The following is a 15,043-nucleotide window of genomic DNA, read 5'->3' as shown; positions in this document are numbered from 1 at the left end:
TGAACTGATATATGTGGTTTGGGAACCATAACATTTTTTTTCTCGCTGGTGTGAACTTTTATTATTCTTTTGATACATCTTTTTCATGTGCATTGTGATGTAGTACTGCATTTGTGGCTTCACTTACAGATCAGTGTTAAAGTGTATAAATTTGCGAATGTTTCCATCAAATTTTCTCTATTATCTAGAATGGGATTGCGGATTACTTAGGCCAGATGAATGTTGCCTCCACCTGTAATTTATCAGCAATCTGATAGCCAGTGCCCAAAGCAGAAAATGAATACACATATACGCAGCAAAAAATGATGTGACCAATCTTACTTAAGATGTAAGATCACATCTTTCAGATTTTGTATACAAATTTTCTATTGCCCTTTGGTAGCAGCTAGCGGTTTCTTTGGGTTGAGCACCTCTGATTCATCGATTGCTTATTTATATCTTAATACGAAAACCAAAAGCTTTTAGCTTCACTTTTGTTCTGCGGAGTCATTCTATGTTTAGCCATCTCTGTTTTCTTTGTTACTACATCCTCTTCATAAATTTAGTTGCCTCTTTTTTTTTTCAAATTAACTATGATGATGTACAAGCATGGAAGTCACTTCTCAATTAATGTTATGAAAGAAGTTAAAGGGAAAAATTCCATTGCATATATATTTTTTTACCCTCTTATTTAAAGAGCTTTTTTAATTTTTAAAAATATTTTAGGAGAAAAAGAAAAAGAAAATTCTCTTGAAGAAATTGAACCCTCTGCATTCAACTTGGGTGCTTGTAACCTGTAAGGAAAAAATGGTGTAGAAGTTGAATGCGAAATTTGAAGTTTTGCTGAAGAGTGTCTCATTTCACCTCTTTAATTAACAGTGGTGGATGGTGTAGATGTACCAAATCTTGGAGTAGAGATGATATTCTAGAACATATTTAGAGGGATGTTAAATATCTCTAGAAAAATTTAAGATATTTACAAGTTGTTTTCTAATTATTATTTTTTACCCCAATTAGTCTGTTAAATAATTTATCAATTCTTGAACCCTAATGCTTTATGCACAATATTAATTCAAGATGTAGTTTTTATTAAGAACCATGATAATTCAAAATGTAATTTTTCCGAACATACAATACTCCATTTAACCTACCTGAAGTTTGTGGCATGCCCGACCCTAGAATAGGACACCGTCTGCCCTCTCTAAACTTTTTCTTACGAAATCAAATGTTTGAATCTGGATTTAAAACACCTACTTTATACTGAAATGGATTCATTTATTTTTCCCTATACTTTTTGGATTGTTTAAGTTTTTAGTAATTTTTTTTTTCTTTTACTTCACACGTTTGATTGATCAACATCAAGTACTGACTAATATGCTCTAACCAAGTCCTATGGATATCCTTCAGGCAGTTTCATGCTCTTGAATATGATTTTTCTTCTTGGATATATAGTCTTACCAGAGCACATCCAATTTAGTTGAGAGATGGTGCAATTTACATTAGAGGGTCAAACTAATCTTTTGTATAGTATTATGGAGCTATTTGTCTGCGAATGCATACTGAAATAATGCATGGTCTCTTGCATAATCTTTTGTAAAGGATGGGTGATACTATTTTTTCCACTTAGGACAATGTCGATTTCATTCTGACAGGTAATATTGCAATAATCGTTCAATTGCATTTATCATTATCAAGATAAAAACAACGAACCCTATTTTACCTAAAAAAAAATCCAACCCAGTCAGCATCACAATCACTGGATGCTTTATCCAAATAGTTTTAATTACTCTTTATTTGGTTAAATAACTGATTAAGTTGAATTAGGTTCAAAATGTCGCAGAAATCATTAAATGAATAATTAATAATGATAATTTTAAGTTAAATTATTTTATAACAATGCTTAACTTTTCATCATATATAGTTAAAATTTATTTTAAAACACTTTGTTATTTTTTATATATTAAGAAAAGATAAAAAGGTGAATATATAATATTAAGAGATATAATAAAATCATTTATGTGCCACCTCATCCTATTAACGGCTTAAACTATTAAGAGACTTAGTTACATGACATATAGTATCAGAGCCTATGATCAAATGATATTATTGCCACGTTTATTTTTCTAATAAAAAGATAAATTTAAACACATGGTAACAAAAAAAATGGACATCTGCATATTCACACCTTAAAGTTTGAACACCAAAAAAAAAAAAAAAAAAAATCTTTCGTGAAAAAGCATATTAAGAAATATAATCAAACTATTTATATACTCCTCTTAGTTGCTTAAGCTGTTTGAGGAATTGGTTGCATAAGAGACAAACTCATCATATAAGTCAATACGCTAATATATTATTTTCTTTTTGAATACATCTAACATACTATTTTAAATAAGAGGGTTTCTAACTCTTCTACCCATTCTTTTTCTTTTCTTTTTTTGTAAGCTTTTACCCATTCTTTTTTTTTTGGTAGACACTTTTACCCATTCTTTTATCTGCAGTTAAGGCTCATACTCTTTCTTTTATTAAAGCTATCATTATTAAATTTTTTTATATATATAAATATGTTAAGATTATAAATATCTTTTTTCTCATTTAAAAATTTGAAGATAAAAAGATAAAAAAATTGTAAATACTTTTTACCTTCTAAATGTTATTTATCTTTAAATACTTCTCAGTTTCTCTTTATATAATTATAAATTATTTTAAACACTATTTATTATGATTTATTTTTTATTTTAGAAAAAAAGAAAAAGAAAAAGAGCAATGATGAGAATTGGCAGGACACACTACCACTAAATATGCAAATCTTAATTATATAAAAGGTTTATCATCTATCATTTAACATGATCACAAAAAGTTTCCTACACACATAACATTTTGTGGGGCCCGCAGCAAAAAAAAATAAATTTCGGCACGCAAAACGAATCTCTATAACATAACACAATCACTTTTTCTACAACATAACTCTTATAAAATCCTTATATAAATATACTCTCCACTTCAAAACTTTCTTTTATGCAATTTATTGTAGTGATGTGATTGTTTTTATTTTTATTGTGATGCCAAATTTTTGTAATGATATATTATTACAATTTCTTTTTAAAGGTATCTGCACACTTGTTTGCCTAAAAAATTTATGTGATTTCTCACAAAAAGTAATTTAAATATAAATCCAGTCAAGAAATTGAGTTTCTTGAGTTATGGAACAGATTCATTACACAAGATGAGGTAAGGAAAACGTCCTTGCAAAGTATAAATTGAAAAAATTCATACTTGTGAAAATGTCTTGGAAGAGAATGTTAACTATGTTTGTGATTAGACTATTTTAAAATAGGGTTTTATAAGAGTTATGTTGTAGGAAAAGTGATTGTGTTATGTTATAGAGATTCGTTTTGCGTGCCGAAGTTTTTTTTTTTTTTTTTTTGCTGCGGGCCCCACAAAATGTTGTGTGTGTAGGAAACTTTTTGTGATCATGTTAAATGATAGATGATAAACCCTTTAAAATATTATGATATTAACATCATTCAACTAAAACCATGGAAGATTTTTCTAGACTAAGTTATGGGTTAAAACACTACACTTTTGTGAAAACTTTTTTAATTAATATCTTCACTAGGATAAATATCTAATAAAATATGTGTTTTTATTCAGTTGTAAAATTTTGTACTATAACATAATTATATTTTGATTGTAGTAATTAGATTTTGTAAGGGGTGACTTAATACCCTATATTGGTTTAATAGTTTGTATTTTGACATCTCGAAATAATGTCATTTCCTGTAAGATTTACATTTCAAATCTTTTTATAATATACGTATAGAATTACAATTGAAAGTATATAAGTAGCATCCCTCATTTAATAATTGATATAATAAAGTGGCTTAGTTCTCGAACAGAATTGATTTTTGAAAGAATTTTTTTTTTATTCTTGAATCGGTTTAAAGAAAGTAATTCAGTTCTTAAACCAGTTCAAAAAAAAATGTAATTCTTTTGATGCAGTTTGAATAATTCACCGTTGGATTCGATTTATTTAGTTTTTTTCACACTCTAATCCAGGGCATGTCAAAAAAATGTGTGCTTCGTGTAAATAATTAGTATAAAACGCATAAAGATTAAAGGGTTCCCTTTTTGTCATTTGACATGACAATAGTACTTTCCTACACACACAAATCAAGTGTGGGTCCCACGCTTAAAAAAAAAGTCAGACCAAAGTCAGGATACGACGCCGTATCCTTGTTGCAGGAATGAACAGTGTCACTCCTGCAACATGATTCTTATATTTCCCAAGATTAAAACGCAAGTTGTAGAAACATCACACATTATTTTATGATATATATTCCAACAATCACTTTATTGTCAATGAGAAAATATTCAATATCTCTCCTTTTATTAAAATAGCATTACTGAATGCCTGGCCAAATACACACAACAAATTCTGGATACATCAAACAGTAATTTATGCTTTTGCCCGTTCGATGGGCCTATAATTATTTGAAAGTTTGGGATCTCTCGTGGAGCTTATACTTGGGTTTCTATGATGCTCAATGATATTTAATTGGGCTATAAGCCCATGCATTTATTGCACATACCCCAAATGGTAAACCAGTGTTTCTTTTGATCCACATATAACCATCCATTCCCCATGTTGTGTTCCATTGATTCTTCACGATCCAAAAATCCACACCATCTTTCGAGTCATATCCCACTATTAACACGCAATGATTTGTAACCGTAGAATTTATTGGGCAGTTAGGACCATCATAGATTCCCTGACGATTGAACAAAAAAGAGACACAAATGAAGAAGAAAAATATGAGATGATGTCATTATTTTCAATTAAGTAGATAAAAGTAACAATAATGATACAAAAGACTTACATATTTGTAATGGAAAAAGTCGGTGGCTACATACAGACACACACTAATAGGCTGCTTAATAGTTGCACACAGCAGTCCATTATCCGATTGTGCTACGTGATCATATCTATCAATGCTTGCACTCTTTGGAATCTACTTCAGGAAAAGAAAATGGGTTAAAACAAACTCAAAAATTGAACGAAAAATAAGTAGTATTTTGTTCTTTATTTCAATGATGGAAGCAAATAAGCAATTGATAGAAAAGAAACCTTTGAGGCTTTGCATGTACCCTCCTTTCCAGTATAAGAATAATCATGTTCCAAAGCAATTCCACCATTTTTTATAACCCAATCGAATGCTTTATCCACCCATCCCATGTCACAACCGTGGCTTATATGGTCACAATCCACAAGCTCTTGCTCCGAAAGACTGATAAGTTTTCCTGTAGATATTGCATTTATTCCTTCAATGGCACCCGTGGCTGAGAATGCCCAACAACTTCCTAATAAAAATAAATTATTGGAAAACATCAAAGGTAAGAGTTTAATGCTGATGCAATTTTCGGATAATTTTTTTTATATCATATCATCCAAATTATGTGTTGTTACGTCATTTAAATAATTTGGCAACTTGTAAGTTGTTAAACTTATTAAATGATGCAATAATATATTATTTATTTTATTTTATCAGATACGTACTTTGTATAATCATAATAATTTTTATTGAAAGCATCGGTCATTTAAATTTTCAGGTTTTGAGCTTATCAAATGAAAAAAGTTTTCGTTAATTTTTAAATCAATTATAAATTTCATATGTATGTAACTGGATTCCACAACCAATGAAACAGAAAATACAATGGTCATAATTAATTACAAATAGTATTTTTAGTATAATCGCTTATTTTCATATTTTAAAATAATTTAATCATGAAATAATTGTTAAATATCTAATTAACATTAGTTAGATCATCAATAGTTTTTTTTTACTAGTTCAATAACAGAAGAACAAATTAAATATAGCGCAAGCACAAACAATATAACTAATGTTAGGATTAGCATCTAAATTTGACTTTCTAGGGCTTCTAATTTTATATTTGCAATTACGGCATCACCCAAAAATTGAAATAAAACTTCAAGTTTATAATAACAAATAAAGGGTTTGCATTTATCGTTTAACATGACACAAGAAAGTTTCTTACACACACAATATTTTGTGAGGCCCACACTTTTTGAAGTAAAAAAAATAAAAAATTACGACATGCAAAACAAATCTCTATAATATTACACAATCAATTTTCCTACAACATAACTGTTATAAAACCCAACAAATAATGATGACACTGCCACATCAAATATGAAAGATATTGAAACTCAAAAGTCAAAACTAACAGGGGGCATTGTGAGGTTGACTTAATTATTTATAGCATTCCATGTCAATTAAGATCTTTTGTGATATTTTTTGTTGTCATAGTACGTAGAATTACTCTTAACAGAAATCTTGCAAACACAGCAAACTTACCACAGTTTCGTTGGTCCTTAACTCCAGTCACAACCCCTGAAGACCTCCAGTCCAAGGATGAAGGTGCATTACAGTTTGAGTCATTGAGCTTCATGCCACTGTCTGTGGGCATATCAAGGTTATGTAAGTAGGTTTCTTGGAGCTCCTTAGGGCTCCAATCAGCAAACTTGTTCAAACCAAGACAGTAGTCAGAAGGAAACCTTCTCTTTGCATTAGACTCTGTTATGTACTTCAAATTGGACACGAAAATTTCAAATTTTTTTGCCATCTCTTCTAGGTCTTTGTAGACCCGTCCATGCTCTTTCTTCCATAGTTGGAACAGTTGGATGGCTTCATCCTGAGAAGGAAGCTTGTCAAGGTTCGGGCCCAATATGGAGTACTGGGTTGGGATATTAGAACTTGAAGAGAAACATAAGAATGTGCTGCAGACAAAGAAGAGGAGAAACATGGTTGAGGTATGGGAAATCATCATGTATTCAAACTAATGAGTACTGAATTTATGGAATAATGTTTGATGTGTTTTCCTCGTTTATAAATTCCGTGTATTTATAGAGTAAGTCATGAAAAATACTAACATGTAATATAATGTCCTAATATATTGATTTTGCAACTTGCCACATGCATTTGCGTCGTGAATGACTAAACGATGTTCGGGAAAACAATCTACTTGTTATAGGCCTAGGAATAAATTAGTCTATTTGTTTGTTTTATATATTTGGTTCCCATAAATTATTTTTTCTATTTTCACTTTTGGTTATGAAGGTATGCAAAGGGTATGGCTTTTAGTATTGTTTTCCGTTTCTTTTTCAAAGCTCTGGAAACTTTTGTAACGGAATTGGAGGAGCTGACCACAAACAATTGATTGAGTTAATCAAATGTTTGATGTGCATTCCTCGTATATATATAGTAGTTGCACGCATTTATTGTCAGCGAATGTTGAGTAACGTGATGAACAATCCTAACATGTTGGCTGATATTTACCCTCTACCATAATGGCAGATAGGGTAGTTAGGAATTAAGTTCATCATGAAGCCTTTGAAAAGTAGAAAAGGTAGAGTCATGTGTGTTATTGTGATTTAATGGATCTATAAAAATTTATGAAGGTAAATAATTAGAACTTTATTTACTTGACATTGTTACATATATACATTACTATGCATGTATTTTGAGTTTAATTCAAAATAAACCTATTTGATTTGTGATTTCTTACTTCTATCACTCTACTCAACTACAATATCTTGACATATTTGTTTGAGAATTCATATTTTTTCTTTTCAATTTTTTTCCACTTCTTCTGCATAACTATCCATGACATCAAATACTAATAAGGGATTACGATTGATTTTGTTATCTCTTGTTATTGGTTTCTGTAGACATTTTTTCAGCCATGCTAGTGCTTACTGATAATAAGTTTTCCAATTGCATGAGTACAAATCTTTTTGGAGGAAGATCTCTTCTGATAAAAAAGTTTTATTCATTCTTAGATATTTTTTTTCCTTTTAAAATCTTCATCTTTAGAACCTTCGTCTTTTATTTTTTATCATATTTGTGTTTATCAAAATAATAGAGGTTTCTAATATTCTTTAAAATTAACTTGTTGATGCTTCGGTCTATGATAAGTACGATGGAGAGCACGACGATAAGAATCCAAAGGCAAAGGAGATCCTTTGAGCAGATTTCGGATGGGGGAAGCCTCAATCTTTTGGTCCTGCGACTTTGCCAGAAAGGGACGTCATTTTGTTCTTATACATAGTGAAGAAAGGAAAAGCATAACTGTGCTCCTGGGTTTGCCTGCTTCTGCCATGAAAAAGTTTGAAGCATTGATGGAGATATGAATCAATGAGATGAGACCACATGAGTTTTTTCGTTCATTAGTAATGTTATGTTGTAGGCGTGTTTTGCTTATAATTGTTGTTTTCTAATCGAAGAAAGTTTAAAAGAAGGGTTTTATACTCTCACATGACAAATGGGACCCACCTTATTTTCTTTTAATTTTTTTCTTTTTGAGTGGTACCCACATCAAATATATTAGAGTAGAGTAACATGACACTAAAAATGTCCTACAACATAATATATATAAAACCCTTAAAAGAATATGTTATAGTTACAAGACAAAAGAACATTTACTGTACTGTTGATCATTTATATGTTATTATTTAAGGTTGGTGTGCATGAATAAATTTGGAAACAATTTTTTTCTCAATTTGGATTATTATCCTACCAGCTACCGCAATCAATGCAGCAAGTGCAAAAATCGAAAAAAATACTTCGTAATTAGTTAGTGTCTATTTCAATTAGAATAATTCGATTCAAATTAACTTATAATTCCAAGTTTGTAAAGAGGGTTTTTAAAAGAAAAAAAAAATACCTTTCTCAAAATAATTAAAACAAAACATGCCTCAAATATTAGTTTTGTAAAGAACAAAATCATAATAATAAATTAATAATGATGATGTCAAGCGGGTTCCGGAGGAGCCTGTGACGGGGGGAACACCACCAATGGTTAAGGCTACACCATCATATCAAGTGAGTCCGACATTACATCTCAATCCAAAATCTTAAGATATTGGATTCATGGGTCCTTCCACTAATATGAACTTCATTTAGCCTATTAGCAACCAATATGAGACTCATCACACTTGAATAACCCAACAATCTCCCCCTCAAGTACAAAACCCACCATTGATATTCTCCCTCTCAATCGAGTACCTAGGTCAAAGTACTCAACCCGCCACTAGTCAATTACTACGCTAGCTCGAGCCCAACCCGCCTCTAATACCACTATTAGGCGGGTCCAGGGGAATCTCGTGGTGGGGATCACCACTAATGGGTTACGCTAGACCGTCCACACCAAGTGGGTCTGACATCAACCACTATTTAGGTTCATGGGTCCTCGCTCGCACTTATATCCACTTCACTCAGTCCATTACCAATCAATATGAGACTCATTACACTTGAATACTCTAACAATCAAACTCACCATTGGTATGCACCTCCTCAACCGAGTACCCAGGCCCAAAGTACTCAACTCGCCTTCTATAGCCAAACACCTGGCTAGCCCGAGCCGTACCCGGCTCTAATACCACTGTCAGACAGGTCTAGGAGGAGCCCATGATGGGAGACAACCACCAATGAGCTAAGGCTACATCATCCATAGCACGTGGATCCGACACTATGTCATAACCCAAAATCTTAAGACATTGAGTTCATGGGTCCTTTCATTTATATGGACTTTACTCCTAAGCAACCAATGTGGGACTCATCACACTTGAATAAACCAACAAATAATAAAAAGGATTTAGTGTGGTGTCTTTTTAAAGGATATAAGCTTATGTCCCTTCACCCTTTTTTTCTCTCTCTCCATGTCAGCCGACAAGTTTATGAAGAGAGAGAAATAAAAACAACTTTAATATTATAACTATATATTCTCCGAATTACATAGTTATAAGAGGATAAAAGGACATGAGCTTATATGTTATATCCTTTAAAAGGATAAATAATTTTCACTAATAATAATAACTTAATTTGATTTTTACATAGAATATGCAAAAACCCTACCTATAATATTATAAAAATATCATATTTTTTTGTGTATGGTTAAATATAAATTTCTTGCAAGAACGCTTTTGCCTCTCCTTAGATGATGCAAAATATGAAATACAAGAGTGCTCGATGAGATGATCATGATTGAGATTTCATTGCATAAAAATAACAAAAGAAAATTTGATTAACGCACATAGTTAACTAGTATTCAGTTAGATTACAAAATCTCTCTCCCCATTCCCTCCAAGAAGGAAACAAAAGAAAAATAAAGAAAAGAAACATATATCATGAAAGAAAATCTGTTTCACAAAGTCACAAATTACAAGAGTCTCTTAAATTAATAAATGGTCACTATGGATCCTATCACTATATCACATATCTACATGATTGATCGTTTACTTACATACCAAAAGCTCATAATTGGCAGCAAAACTCAGGTTAGAACGATAAGACATTGGACTGTGGAAAACTGAGGAGCTCTGCTTGTGACCCATTGGAAAGTTGCAACCTACAAAACCCATATCATCCTCAGGGCTCTCCATCTCTGCCAATGCCTCAGAGAAAAAATCAACATTGCAAGGTAACCATAGGGGACCATCGTTTCTAGAACCATATTCATTCTCAGCAGCATCCAAAAGAGTCTTGAACAAAGGGTTGTTTGTGAGCTTGATCTTTATTACGAATCTTTGTCTCTCAGGTCCAACGTAGACAAAAAGACAACCCTGCGGAGCCACTTGAGGCTTATTCTTCTTCTTCTTCTTCTTTTGCATGTGCTTCTCTGACAATTTACCGTATTTGCCAATGTCTTCTTTTTCAGCATGCAATCTCTTGCTGCTTCTGCATACCCTCTTACACTTCTTCACAAAGTCCATTTTTTTTAAAAATCTTTCTCTTTCACTCTTTCAGAAGAGGTGCAAGGGGGAGAGCAAGAGATTGAAGGGTGTTTGTTTGTGAATGATGGGGAAGCTAAACTTCCTTATATAGAGGACTTGGTCTCACACGGATTCTCAAACTCACAATATTGGAATTTTGTCATTTCGTTGGATTTTGAATTTTTTTAAAGCTAAGTACCAAAATTACATCCACACGGTGGATATTGAGAAATAAATTACAAAAGGAATTACTAAAGTAGTAATAGAAAAAGTAAAAAAAAAGAGTAAAAGTTAAAATCTGCTTAATGATTATATGAAGTTATTTTTAGGATTTTGAAGTAAAATAATGGAATAATTCATTATTAAAGTAAACTTTTAGGGTAAAGGGCAAAACTTATAACTGAAACAAATATAAAAATTTCAAAAAATGGCTCGCCATGTTAACAAAAAAATTTCTTAGAAATTTTTAATTTTTTTATTCATTAATAAAAAAATTATTTTAATCATAAAAAATCTATAAAAAAATATTGGGCTAAATTTCTCATACAAAAACTAAAAAACAAAAAAACCTCCAAATTAATAACTTGTATTATATATATTTAAGAGCGAATAAGAATAAATTCAAGATATAGTTGGTGGGTGGGAACTGGGGAAGGTATATTCCGTGCTGTCAATCCTGACGGGTAAACCTATAATTCGTCAATAAAATCACAACTTTCCAATTCCACTTGGATAAAACAAACATAGGTTTTTAATAGGTCATATGCCATCGTCTGCTTCCTCGTTAAGTCAATTATTGTGGATTTCATTTTTTTATACTATAAACTGACTTTAATTTATGCATGTCCTGAGTAATGTTGAATATCGATCACTTTCAACTCAGTGGAAGAAGGTCGTTTCAGTCAATTCAATTATTGTAAACTTTCGTCACTTGTAATAAAAAAGATCAAAAGAAGCATGCGTGCCCCTTAATTGTCATGAATTAATTAAGGTGAATGCGGACCGCTGTTTTATCTTTTTATAGAATGTCTACTTATATAATTAGTTTATGTATGTATGGGAAAATGTATTAATTAAACTTTGAAAAGTGATACTGAGACAAGTTACTTCATTTGGAATAAATTTTTGGTGTTAATATTGCACCAAGATTCAGTGCATCTTACTAATGAGAGCATTACACATCATAAGAGAGAAAAAAAATTTGGCAGAACAAATTTTTTTTTAACTGACATATAATATTTTTATTCGTGAAATGTACTGAATCTTTGGTACAACAGTGGAAATAGATCTTCTCATGTGAAAAAAAATATATGATATGGTCATGTGAAAAGATCGCAACCATACAAAAGTAAATCAACGATTATGATTTCGTAACTACCTATTTTAACATTTTTTTTTCTCATTCTTTATTACCATTGATCCACCTATATATGGTTATAATTACTCACATGATATGATCATGTGAATTTTCACATAAGAAGATTCAGATACTACAAGAGTAACATCAAAAATTTATTCCTCCGTTTGCTAGAATCTTCATCCTTTTATTAGCTTATCAGAATTTAGTTTAACCAATGTTGCTAAATGATTACTTCTTCTTTTTTTGGTGAAAAAAATGATTACTTTTATCTTACGGAACACGTGCAAATTAATAACTGCTCCACATCCTCAATAAACACTTTAGTATCAACTTCTGAATTTGACCAGAGAAAGTGGACGGATTAAACTTCTAGAATTCTTCCAAAGAGAATAATAAGGTGGCAGATGCATTTCATCACGCTGATATAAATATTACCACATATATGTTCATTATCTATGGGGAACCATTTATTTTGAAAATGCGAAAAAGATGTGTCATTTTAAATAACATACTTTATATTATTTCACTCTCACAAAGAGGTGAGATTTATATATTTAAATTTTTTTTCACTCATTTTTGCTTTTATGGTTTATTTCTTTCTCTCACTTAAAATGATACAACTTTATATACTTCAAAATGATACATACTTTTTCCTTTATAAATATAGGAGAATTAAGAGTTATGATTGTATTCTTTTATACAATAATGGCACTAAAATCTATAATCACATATAAGTTACACAAGTACCTTATCACTAAGTCATTCCTAATGACTTCAACTATTAGAAGGTAAAAGAGAGTAAATGGAAAATATTGATTTCATTGATTGTGGTGAATCATTTGTACAATGAGTGAGCTCTTATATAGAAGAGCATAAGAGAAAAGAGAAAGATCTAGAATATCACTGAAATACTAAACTACCCTTATACCTAATATCTAATACTCCCCCTCAAGATGGAGAGTGAACAAAGAGAACTTTCATCTTGAACAAGAAAAATCAAGGAAACATAATAACCAAATAACATGAGCATCAGCCGGTAAAGAAACAGTGCTGGAATGGACATCAGCTATAATGTGCTGGGATGGACATTAGCAAAGGAAGGAAAGGCTGGGATGGACATCAGCAAAGGAAAGAGAGGGCTGGGATAGACATCAGCCACAAAATACCAAACGGTGCCGGGATGGACATCGGCAAAATCAAATGTGCTGAAATAAACATCAGCAACATGAACAATGCTCCCCCTGAATAGGAAGTCAAAATAAAGCCAGCCAAAACAATGGCAAAAATAAACCAAATACAAGTCAAATCAGACTTGAAGAACACCACAAACATATGTGGGAATAAAATCAAATTGGCCAAATACAAGCCTAACATCAACAGAACGTCCAAAATAGGAATGGCAGCATAAGCAAATTCAGAAAACAAATACATAACCCAAAAATGAATTCTGAACAAAATTGCAGAAACTAAAGCGTAATGGCTTAGTGACACAAAGCAGCAAACAGTTAGTGTGCAACAAAAAACTCAACATCCCAGCCATGGAATCAAGGCCAAATAGAAGCCACTCAGTAGCAAAGAAATATATCTCCGGAAAAGGCCATTAATCGGAGAGTCCATAATAGGAGAGACATAAGAAAAACACATATAAAAAATGGAAAGAAAAAAAATAGATGAGAAAAAAAATTATAGATCTGATGAAAAATCCAACACCAACAAGGACGCGAATGGTGAACCATGCGAGCAAGAGAAATATCAGAGAAGGAGAAGGAAAAAAAATGAGATGGATGATATCTGAAACGATCTACAGAAACGGTGGGAGAAGAAAAAAAAATGCAGATCTGAAATGTGAACGATCTGGAACAAGGTCGGCGGGATGATGATGCGGCCGGAAAATGAGCCGCGGTCGAAGATGATGACCGGAAAATAAGAAGACGCAGCTGAAAATTCGACGGTGACTGGCCGAAAAAGAACAGAACGACGGAGATTCGAACAGGTTCTGACTACGAACCAGAACTGAAAGCGGACGACGGCAGTTGCACTGTGGGACTGCAACAGCGAACCTGATGGTGTGACTCGCCGGAGAGGAAGTCTTCGGAGGAGAGAGTTGAAAGCATCATCTCTGATGTTGAAATCAACCGATAGATTATAAGATGCATGAGAAAAAGAAAAGAAAATTCACAAATCAGGATCAGATCTGGAAGAAAAGAGGAGAAAAAATGCTGAAGCAAAACAGATCTGGAAGAAAAGGAGTGAAAAGATACAGATGCAGAGGATATCTGGACGAAGAGATTTAAAAAAAAATGTTGGCAGCGGAACCTCCATTCATGGAGGATAAAAATGCTCTGATACCATATTAGAAGGTAAAAGAGAGTAAATGGAAAATATTGATTTCATTGATTGTGGTGAATCATTTGTACAATGAGTGAGCTCTTATATAGAAGAGCATAAGAGAAAAGAGAAAGATCTAGAATATCACTGAAATACTAAACTACCCTTATACCTAATATCTAATATCAACAACTGTGATTTTTTATGCTCAATTAAGAGTTAAAATTTTCCCAAACTCTTTAACATTTAATAACATGTGATTAAATGATAGTAATAAAGAAAAATTATATCAAATAATTAATAATTAATAATTAATTATCTTCAATCATGTTAAATTGGCATGATTATTTTTTACAGTATCTTCTCAATCAAAATGAGGAGGAAAAAAATACAAAAAAATAGAGGGAAAAAAAGCCTGGTAAAAAGAAAAAGGGAGGGCCGGAATTTCAGTATTCTACCTTTAATGGTACATGTTACAATATGTAAACGATAGTTGACAAAGTTCAGCTTTGCTCTTGTAAAGAGATAGTAATGTTGAGAACAAATGGTGGTAGCTCAGTTGGCGCATGGAAGCTGAGGGCATGTGT

General features: G+C 31.9%; 1 protein-coding gene across 1 annotated transcript; it reads right to left on the bottom strand.

Moving 5' to 3' along the window:
• Positions 1 to 4,520: 4,520 nt before the first annotated feature.
• Positions 4,521 to 10,768, bottom strand: LOC133305804 (P34 probable thiol protease-like). The gene is made up of 5 exons (XM_061506041.1): positions 10,304 to 10,768; positions 6,354 to 6,732; positions 5,105 to 5,337; positions 4,857 to 4,988; positions 4,521 to 4,748 (listed from the first exon to the last, which is right to left on the bottom strand). The coding sequence occupies exons 1-5, from the start codon at positions 10,766 to 10,768 to the stop codon at positions 4,521 to 4,523; spliced, it is 1,437 nt and encodes a 478-aa protein (XP_061362025.1).
• Between the last annotated feature and the right edge of the window lie 4,275 nt (positions 10,769 to 15,043).

This window comes from Gastrolobium bilobum, unplaced genomic scaffold, assembly GCF_033153095.1.
Source record: "Gastrolobium bilobum isolate Gb01-03AN ecotype WA unplaced genomic scaffold, APGP_CSIRO_Gbil_v1 utg34786, whole genome shotgun sequence".
NCBI lineage: Eukaryota > Viridiplantae > Streptophyta > Magnoliopsida > Fabales > Fabaceae > Gastrolobium > Gastrolobium bilobum.
This window is presented reverse-complemented; position numbering and strand designations above follow the sequence as displayed.